Source organism: Schistocerca cancellata, chromosome 8, assembly GCF_023864275.1.
Source record: "Schistocerca cancellata isolate TAMUIC-IGC-003103 chromosome 8, iqSchCanc2.1, whole genome shotgun sequence".
Taxonomy (NCBI): Eukaryota; Metazoa; Arthropoda; class Insecta; order Orthoptera; family Acrididae; genus Schistocerca; species Schistocerca cancellata.
Window position 1 is genome coordinate 312,552,822 of NC_064633.1, and position 10,563 is coordinate 312,563,384.

The 10,563-nt window shown below is 38.7% G+C and overlaps 1 protein-coding gene across 1 annotated transcript in view; it reads left to right on the forward strand.

Annotated features, from left to right (window-relative positions):
- LOC126094465 (sorbitol dehydrogenase-like) overlaps positions 1 to 5,994 on the forward strand; it is a 79,689-nt gene extending 73,695 nt beyond the window's left edge. Inside the window, exon 8 of the mRNA XM_049908853.1 lies at positions 5,747 to 5,994. Coding sequence (XP_049764810.1) covers positions 5,747 to 5,909 — 163 coding nt within the window. The 3' untranslated portion in view covers positions 5,910 to 5,994. The remainder of the gene's footprint in view (positions 1 to 5,746) is intronic.
- The last annotated feature ends 4,569 nt before the right edge of the window (positions 5,995 to 10,563 follow it).

Consider the following 10,563-nt stretch of genomic DNA (forward strand, 5'->3'; position numbering starts at 1 on the left):
AACATGATACACTCAGCAGTCAGTGTTATCGTGACACTGTACTCTTTCCCCATTTGCATCTTTTCAGGGATGCATTCACCCTTGATTTCATATTTATGGATGACAATGTGCAATCACATCGAACAATGCATGTGGAGGAGCTGTAGCAACAAGAGGATATTTGGTAAATGGACTGATCTGCTTGTTCCCCTGACTTAAATCCCATTGAGCACATGTGAGATGCATTGGTGCACATGGACATGCTGAAATATGTCTCTGTAAAGACCACAGGGTAGTTTTCAACTGTGCTGGGGGTGGATTGGAACATCCTACCACAAAAACTCATCACCCACATTGCGGTCAGCATGGGAGCACACTGCAGAGTATTCAGTGTCATTTGTGGTGACCACACTCTTTGTTAAGAACCATGTAGCATCATTTGTAATGTCCAGAGAACCATCTTCAATTGCAGTGACTTCAGTGTAATTATTTTGTCTTTGAATAAGTGTCATTTCTGTTCACACCTTTGTGTATTTCTTTCAGGTACCTTCTGTACTATACAGCAGCACTTCCTTCTATGTATGGTGCAATTATCATTGAGCTATGTTACTTGTTAGTGACACATCACACAAAAGTTACTTTCATCCTTCAGTTTTTCATACCAGTATAGTTCTGACATAATACAAGGGGTAGTCATAAAGCTCTATTTATCTACTCAAAAAAATTAAATGTAACTGATGCTGAAGAGAACGTTATTGACCAATTCTGTGGAGATTTGAAACAATTACTGCTGCTGACACAAAAAAAATGATGTCCTGTTCATAGTTGGAGATGGGAACTTCACAGTGTAAATTCAAACAGTAGAAGATGTAACAGGATAATTTTGTTTTAGTACAGTATATGAAGCAGGACAGAGACACCCAGAAATCTGCCAAGACAGGTTGGTGGTTATTACTACCATACTGTTCCAGCTAAACAAATGAAGCCTATACACCTGAACTTCACCAGACAGCCAATACTGGAGTCAAATCGATTACACACATTGTAATCGGAAGCGGAAGAATACTATTCAGTCAACTGAAACAAGACCTGCACCTGATTGTGGATCAGATCATCGGCTTTTAATTGCAAAATTCTGGCTGAAACTGAGAAAACTGACCAAAGCTCTTCTATCTTACAGATAGAAGAATACCTTCTGATTATGCAGTAGGAGCCAAGAACAGATTTAATGCATTAGAGTTAGAAGACAAAAACCCACAAGAGCTGGGGACAGAAGTAGTCGGCACTGTCAATGAGGCAGTAGGAAAACACATTACCAAGAAGAAATATAAGAAGGCCAGATGACAATCAGCTGAGGCACTGAAAATTGCTGAAGAATGAAGGGAGACATATCAGCAATGTTTAAGTTAAATGAAAATTTTTGAAAATTGGCTATAAGAGATAAGAATATTTTCTTAAATGAATAGTGCAAAGAAGTTGAAGAAAATAGCTGGATGGAGAAAACTTGGGATCTTTGCAAGAAAATTCAGGACATCAAAGAAAATCACAAGTGAAAATTGGAATGATAAAAGATGGAAATGATAAAGATTCAACAGAAGCAGAGTACATTAAAGAACATTGGGAAGAATATTGTAATGACTGAATCATGAAAGGTTGCCAGAAAAAGAGAAATATGACGTAAGTATGAATATTAGCAGTAAGCTTTGTAACTTACGTAGAGATGTACAGTGCAAATTGTTTTCATCAGTCTGTTAAGAGTTCAAAAACATTGAGCAACTGCTGACTTCATGCCCACTGATTGTGAACTGGAGATAAGAAGCGATTCTGTCAAGTCCTATGTGTAAGTAAACTCTCCAAATGATGTATATAGAGGCTCTCAAATGCCAAGCAAGGCAGAGTCCAAGAAGAGTTTTCCAATGAATGATTGTAGCCATGGAAGCCCACAGCAGATACTATGTAAGTGAGCATCAAACTCAAATAATTTTGTGCACTGAGAAGGAATTGCAAAAGCTTGCCTATACTTACCTCTGGGATAGGGTTATACATTTCCATTGTACATTAGTGTACAAGTATCTATGTCTGTATGCCACTTATATTATTATCAATGCTTGAACCTAAGGGTTCAATTAATGCAATACTATCTGGCAATTTCATAGTTCGTAGTCTGTAACACCACACACTACTGTGTGTACCTGAATCTTAATAAAGCTATAGGCAAGGGTGACAAATTGGTTTCAAGCCTCATCTATGTTTTTACACTTACTGAAGTTATAAACTAGTATCTATGCTGTTCTGCATGTTCACTGCAATCACATGAACAGGAAATAGAAAGCAGACCAGTAAGCCAATACACAGTCTCATTTTATTTATCACCACCATATCTAACTCAGCTTAAAATCTAGGTCTTTCTGTACCATCTCCAACCACAGAGACTTGAAAAATCTCAGCTTGACCCCATCACCTTTCACTCTTGTATGCAGCTGCTCATGTAAAGGCTGATCTCAAAATCCCATGTCACCTCTGATATGAGAGTGAGCTTCTAATGTATGTATGTCGCAACCCACTGCAGGTTGTGACAATATGGAGATCTATATAAGAAAGAACTACATAATTATGATGATGGAATTAATCTGATTTTAGAACCAGAGCCAGATATTTTAGAGAGTGAAGTCAAATGGAACTTAGAAAATATTGATAAAAACAAGGCAAGTGGACGTGATTGAATTCCAGCAGAGCTGTTCAACATCATTGGAAAGAGTGCAGTGAAAGTGTTGCATTCAGTGTGTCAGAAAATATGGAGAACCCAGCAATGGCCAAAAGACTTCAAAAGCCCAATGTTCATTGTGATTCCAAAACAGGAACTTCCAAAGAATTCAAATTGCTAAACAATCACACTTACCTCAAGTGCTAGCAAAGTCATGCTTAAAATCTTACAAAATTGACTTCAGCAGTATATAGACAGAGAACTACCCGAAGAACAAGCTGGATGTCATACAGGAAGAGAAACCAGAGATCCTTTTGCCAACATCCAATGAATTGCGAAGTACACAAGAGAATTCCAGAAAGATGTTGTCTCTGCTATATTGATTGTGGTAAATACTTTGACAGGATCAACCACAATAAATTATGGGAAGTACTAAAAAACATGGGAGTGCCAGATCACCTGATTTACCTCATACAGGATCTATACTCAGATGGGTTAAGATTCAGAAAAGAGTGAAGGAAGGCGACATATTGTCATCTAATTTATTCTGTCTGTGCTCAGAGCACAATATGAGGAGGAATGCTAAGTTAGCTGAAGAAGAAACTGGAATTAAGATAGCTGGGATAAATACTCTGATGGAAAATATCACAACACCAAAAAATAATTAATGTAGAGTAATAAAATTGCAGGAATACTTTTTTTAGGAAGCACATTTAAGTGATTAACATTCCAAGATCACACATTAATGTAAGCACAAGACAAGACATTGAAAATGTGAAATTCTTATACATTAATAACCACTGTAACCACCAGAGTGTTAGATGCAAGCATGCATATGTACATGCATTGTGTTGTACAGGTGCAAGATGTCAGTTGGTGAGATGGAGCTCCATATCTGTTGAACTTGGTCAGTCGATACATGGATGGTTAATGCTGTTTGTGGATGACTTTGGAGTCATTGTCCAATGATATCCCACATGTGCTTGATTGGAGACAGAACTGGAGATCAACCAGGCCAAGGCAACATGTCAACAGCCTATAGAACATGCTGTTTTACAGCAGTGGTACGTGGTTGAGTGTTACCCTGTTGGGAAAAGACCCCTTGGAATGCTGTTCATGAATGGTAGCACAACAGATTGAATCACCAGACTGATGTACAAATTTGCAGTCTTGGCATGTGGAATAACCAAGAGAGTGCTCCTGTTGTCATACAAAATCACACCCCAGACCACAACTCCAAGTATAGGTCCAGTTTGTCTAGCATGCAGAAATCTTGGTTGCAACCCTTCAACTGGCCTCCTTTTAACCAACACACAGCCACCGATGGCACAGAGACAGATCCAGCTTTCATCAGAAAACAAAACAGACCTCCACCCTGCCCTCCAGTGAGTTCTCGCTTGACACCACTGAAGTTGCAAAGGGCTATGGTTTGCGAGGAGTGGAATGCATGTACTGGGCGACTAACTCAGAGCTGTCATTGAAGTAATCCTTGTACAGGGTGACTAGCTCAGTGCTGTCATTCAAATAAGTGATTTGCAATAGTATGTTGTGTCACTATGGTGCCACCTGTCATTCAAATTGCTGCTGCAGATGCTGTATCACAAGGAAGAGTCATATGCCAAACATGATTGTCTCCTTTCTCAGTAGTGCAACATGGTTGTCTGGAGCCTGGCCGTCTTGTAACTGTAAATTCTCATGGCCACTACTGCCAGCAATCATGTACAGTGGCTATATTCCTACCCAATCTTTCTGCAGAAGGAACATCCAACTTCTTGTAGCCTTATTACACAACCTCGTTCAAACTCATTGATGTGTTGATAATGGCATCTTTGTTGCCTTAAAGACTTTCCTGGCTAACATCAACTCACAAAGTCCAGTTTCTAAGGTAGCTAACGTTCATGATTGTTATAACATTTATTTAAATAGACCTGGTTTGTATCTTCATAATGGCACTACGAGCACCACTCTAATGCAATTGATGTAGAAACACACCTATCAACTTTTGTTTATGTTGCACAGCTCCTCCTTGGTGCTGCAATTTTTTTTCCATCAGTGTGTAAATAACCTTAGTTACGTGGATGATACAGTAGCGATGGCAGGAAATGAAAGGGTTGTAGATCCCCACGATGAGGGTGAAATAAGAAAGCAAATGGCTGGTCCAATGGTGAATATCAAGAAAATGAAGATCAGGGCAACTACACTTATCACTTCATGGCATGAAAGAGGAGAAAAAAATGGCAGTAGCTTATTTGTTCAATTATCTCTGCTCCCAGATTTCTGCTGCTGATGGTGACTGCAACCAAGAAATCAAGTGAACTTATTAATATGCCAAAAAGTAATGTGCAACCTAGACAATGTTTTGTGAAGTAAATACATAACTTTTAACAACACAGATCTGTATTGTAAGGGCTATTGTCATTAGAGATGTGATGTATCAATGAAGTCTAGGGCCATAAGAAAGGCTCAACAGTGTGCAATAGACACCTTTGTTTTGTAGTGTTGAAAGTAACTCCTCAGAGTTCCATGGACCGCAAAAAGAACAAATAGATCAGTATTACAGCAAATAAAATCAGATTTCTCCTTGGGAGGTCTGTTATTGAAACAAAAAATGAACTGCTTTTGTTGGGCACATTATGATAAGATATGATTTGCTGGGAAATATGTTAATGATGGGGAAGATCGAAGGCACAAGGTGAAGACGGAGGGCAGCAAAGGAAAGGATGGGTGAATGGCATCACAGAAGTCGAGGATTCCAACCTGGGAAGTCTCCAGGAGAAAGTGCAGCACAGAAGGAATTGCCATGATTTGGTTCATGGGGTCACAGAGAGTCTGAAGAGAGGGGAGTGGGAGGCACATGTCTAGGAAATCTCAATACCATACGACCAGGACTGTGGAAATCTACCTACAGATAGTAGTAACCTTATTTATTCCATGTGATAGTTAAAATTAACCTTATTTATTCCAGGTGATAACTAAAATTGTGTGTCCTCTCATAATTTTACCCCAAAAATTAATTTGCTATCAATTAATTATCTGAATGATTTTTCTTTTTGCTATTTTCAGCTATCCATTGGCCTTGGAACTTGTTGCTTCTGGTAAAGCAAATGTGAAGCCACTCATTACTCACAACTTTACATTGGAACAAACTCCACAAGCTTTTGAGACTGCAATATCTGGCAGTGGAAATCCAATCAAAATAGTTATTCACTGCAATAAACAAGGATAAGAAAAGACATTTACACTGAAACCTGTATTAATTGTTATTATTTTTGCATATTGTTCAATGATTAATAAAATTTTATTTTTATTGACTTGTGTGCTTTTAAATTTTGTTTCATCATAAATTTAAAAAAAAAACACAAATCCCTATTTTCATCCCAAGTCTTGTCAAATGATGACATACTTCAGTATGAATATGGAATATGTCAGAGCTAACACCAGACCAAGTGATGGACTGACTGTTTTACCAATTATTTTGGAAGTAAAAGACAGAGAGAATGATGAGACTGAGTACAGTCATTTTAAAAATTTCTTGGTGGCCTGCTATGGAATTATAAGTCTTCAGATATGTTGCTCATGTTTTGTAACAAATGAAGTAGGCCTAACATTTAAATACGTTTCTCTGTTGTTCAGAGCAACCAGATGTAAGTCATTTCTTTAGATTTTGACTTGGCTTTCACATGTAGCAGGTATTATCTTTTCTCATCTGTTACATTAGTTATCACTTTATATGTCATTCTTAAATGTAGTTGTATTGTATTGTATTTTATTTTATTGTTTGGTCCTGTTGTCTACAAAGCAGCTTTTGCATAAGACATTGGACAAGTAAAGCTGTAAGTATACAGCTGAAAGTCATTTCTAGACATACTTATTTAATATACTTATATGGATATCCATATAAGTATATAGTGCTGGCAATACCAGCCATGACCTTCTTCTTCTGTGCAGATGCATACATATTCCCTGAACTCTTATGGGACTTGGTAAGAACATCTTCCATGAGTAAAGAGTATGTTGGAATGGGACACTGCGAATGTAGTGTGTGGAAATACAAGGTGAGAATGTGGGTCTCATGGGAGGCGTGTGTGAGATAGTCCCTGCAGTTGCGCTATCCTCTGTGCCCTCGGTGGCTCAGATGGATAGAGTGTCTGCCATGTAAGCAGGAGATGCCGGGTTCAAGTTCCGGTCGGGGTACACATTTTCACCTGTCCCCGTTGACATATATCAATGCCTGCAGCTGGATGTATTCATATAATTCTAGTTTCATACTTATTTAAGGCTACAATAATTTACTTTATACATAAATATTTATATAAAACCTTTGTAAATTTAAATATTCTTCAATGGAGTAAAAGCAGTGATGTTGTAAATATGACTTTAGAGATTTTCCAAAGGTATTGACTTCAGTAGTAACTTTTATGTTTTCAGGAAGTTTGTTATAAAGCTTAACTCCCATGTGAAAAGTACTTTTTTCGCACAGAGCCGTGCTGATTTAGGTTATATGTAAGTTTCTGTTCTGTCTGGTAAAGTGATCATGTATATCAGTGTTTTTGCAGTCTGCAGTCCTTACTTATTAGATTTATTTTAAAGAATAGAAAGGATTCCATAATGTATACACATGGCAATGGAGGAATACCAGATTTCTTAAACAGATGTTCACAAGAGTCTCTAGGCTAGCACCCAAACAAGATTCTAATAGCCCTGTTTTGTAGTTAAAAAGTGCTATTAGCTGTTTTAGAGTTTCTGCAGAAACTGACCCCACATCTATGATGAGAATGAAGGTAGGAATGATATGCATTCATTACTGTTTTCTTACTACAGCATGATTTTAGTGATCATACAAGGTAACATATTTTGCTCAGTTCTGCATTGAGATATTCAATATGCATATTCCATTTTACATTGCTCTGCAGCCAAATTCCAAATAATTTGGTATCAGTACTGTTACCAACTAGTCATTGATAGAGATCAATGGGATAAACATGCCCTTGTTAGGGGCATTGTGGAATTTTAGTGCAATGGTTTTTTTACTGTTTATTACAAGCTTATTATTCTGTCCCGAGGTACTAAGTTGTTTTGTGACCATGATTACTGTTTGCTGTAAGTGTTTATTGCTGTCCCCTTTTAGTAGAAGTGTGGTCTCATCTGCAAATACGATTATTTTATGCGCATCAACATCTAAGTTTAGATCATTTACGTACATAAAGAACAGAAGGGGTCCCATTACTGATCCTTGGGGTACACCACAGTTAATTTGTTTATAATCAGATAAGTGTTCAGATAAAGTTTTTATTTCAATATTTGTGTGCTTGATGTACACTGTCTGGTTATGATTAGTCAGGAAGGAAATGATCCAGTTGTCTGACAGACCTCAAATACCATAGTTCATAGCTCTAAACAGAAGACTGGGCAATAGTGTGTGGTACCTGAGCAACAATGGTATGAGTCTATGTATCAATTTCTCTCTTTGATCACATCCACACATATTGTTATAACTATAGTGAATACTTCATTGGAGTGTTTGAATATGTATCCAGTGAATGTGATTATACTGACTGTTTAATAATCTATGGTTGTTCTGTCCATCAGTTCAAAGTTAAATTTAGTTTCTGATTGTGACCACAGATTTGTTTTATATAGCTCTCTGCAGCATAATGAACTAGCATTAATTTCACATGAAGAAAATTAACAGCAAATGCCAATTATGACCATGATTTGGAATATATCTGAATGCAGTACAACAGTCTGAATTCATAAACATGCAGCAGTAAATAGTGTGTTGTTGTTGTAAGAAACACAAATGACCTTCTACAAGAGCAGGTCAATGATAAAGGAAATTTCATGAGACAAGCAACTCAGAATCTTGCATCCTTGGTAAAATAAAAATGTATCTTACTACACTGTGCCACCTGCTCCAAAAAGGGAATACTTAAAAATCAGTATGATTTTTGTTCCAGCAACTTATCAATGTGATCAAATTATGTAGTTAAAACAACATCATGAGTTCAGTGAGAAATATGTCAGTGAGAAAGCTTTCAGATGAGTAATGTTTCTGATTACTCTGTTTAGAATAAACAGCAATTTAAAGATTGGTGACTAAATAGATTGCTGTGTGGACAACGACCATACAATAAATAAAATTGGAAGAAAGGTCAGCATTGGTCATAATTTTGATGATTTATTAACAGCAAAATCGATTTTTGATTGCATAATGATCATCTTCAGTGCTTTGGTGTATAAAGCTATGAAATGATCACAATATTGTTTCATAGCTTCTGTTACTGCTAATAACTAGACACCAGTGCCTACGAGCTTGAATTTGTTCACTAAAGCTCTGAAGATGATCATTATGTGATCAAAAATCGATTTTTCTTTTAATAATTCATCAAAATTATGGCCAATGCTGACCTTCCTTCTAATTTTAGCAATTTAAAGCATAGTCTGATATAATTAGATAGTCTTGGTGATAGTCATATTGTTTAGGGGATAATTGCCAGACTTCTGGGTTCAGTCTGTGACAATCGCCTGCTTATTCTTTTGTTGCTTGTCATCGGTGTCAATGTACTGCATTGCTCTGCTGAAACACGGAGTTTGTACTCGAACAGTCCATGGGTGTACTGCTGGTCCATAGTGTCCAACAGGGACAATATTTCGGCAATCAGACATGTCGCCATCGTCAGGTGCGCTGATGCACTGAGCTCCTGAGGGCGGGTGGCCGTCCTAAATCCCCTTCCCCCTGAAGCGTTCTCTCCACGGTCCGTGCCCGTGGCCATACGTCAGTGGTCACTGATAGGCTGGCATCGGCCTCTGTGGTGGCGTCGGTGTAACTGCCTCATCCGCCATGGTCACTCATTCATTTTCTTTGCTGAGCCTCTTTTTAATTAGACTCAGTGCTGGTTCCCATGCCTTGCTGAGGTTATAGCCGCAGTCTCTGTTGATGAGTCCGTCCCTGGTACGAGTTTCGATAGCCTCTCTAACGACACTGTCCCAGTATTTAGATGTCTGTGCCAAGACCCTGGTATGTTGGTAGTCCATTTCGTGATTTTCAGATAAACAGTGCTCTGCGACTACCGAATTGTTGGGGTACATAAGTCGAGTGTGCCTCTGATGTTCTTGGCAACGACGTTCAATGGTGTGCACTGTCCGTCCAATGTAAGTCTTCCCACACTCACAGGGAATCTGGTATATGCTGGCCTTCTGCAAACCGAGATCGTCTTTGACACTTCCCAATAATGCTCAGGTTTTATTGGGCGGGCAAAAGACACTTCCTACTCGGTGTTTCCTCAATATTCGTCCTAGTTTCCCCAATAGTGCGCCAGTATATGGTACATTGGTGGTGGCTCTCTCTTCCTCCGTGACTTTGTCCATCTCCACACACTGTACTGTAGAGGTGGGGTGGAGAGCACATCTGATCTGCCATTCCAAGTACCCGTTTTTCCGAAATACAGTGTTGAGGTGTTCCAGTTCATGGGGCAGACTCTCTGCGTCCGAGATTGTGTGTGCCCTGTGCACCAGTGTTTTTAGTACCCCATTCCTCTGTGAAGGGTGGTGCCAGTTATTTGCATGCAAATAAGTGACGAATCTTACAGGAAGATCAACACTGACCCCACAAAGAAGGTGGAGAACAAGGCTAGGGCTCTTCTCAAGCACGTGGATTTACCAGAGGGTATCACCAAGAAATTAACACCTCAAGGACCTGTACCGCCAAGAGTTTATGGATTCCCTAAAGTCCACAAAGAAGGGGTGCCATTACGCCAAATTGTCAGCAACATTAGGGCACCTACATATTTTCTGGCCAAATACCTGGCAGAACTACTAAGCCTTTACGTGGGTAAATGCCCTCATCACGTTCAGAATTCTATGGATTTCGTAAAATGTCT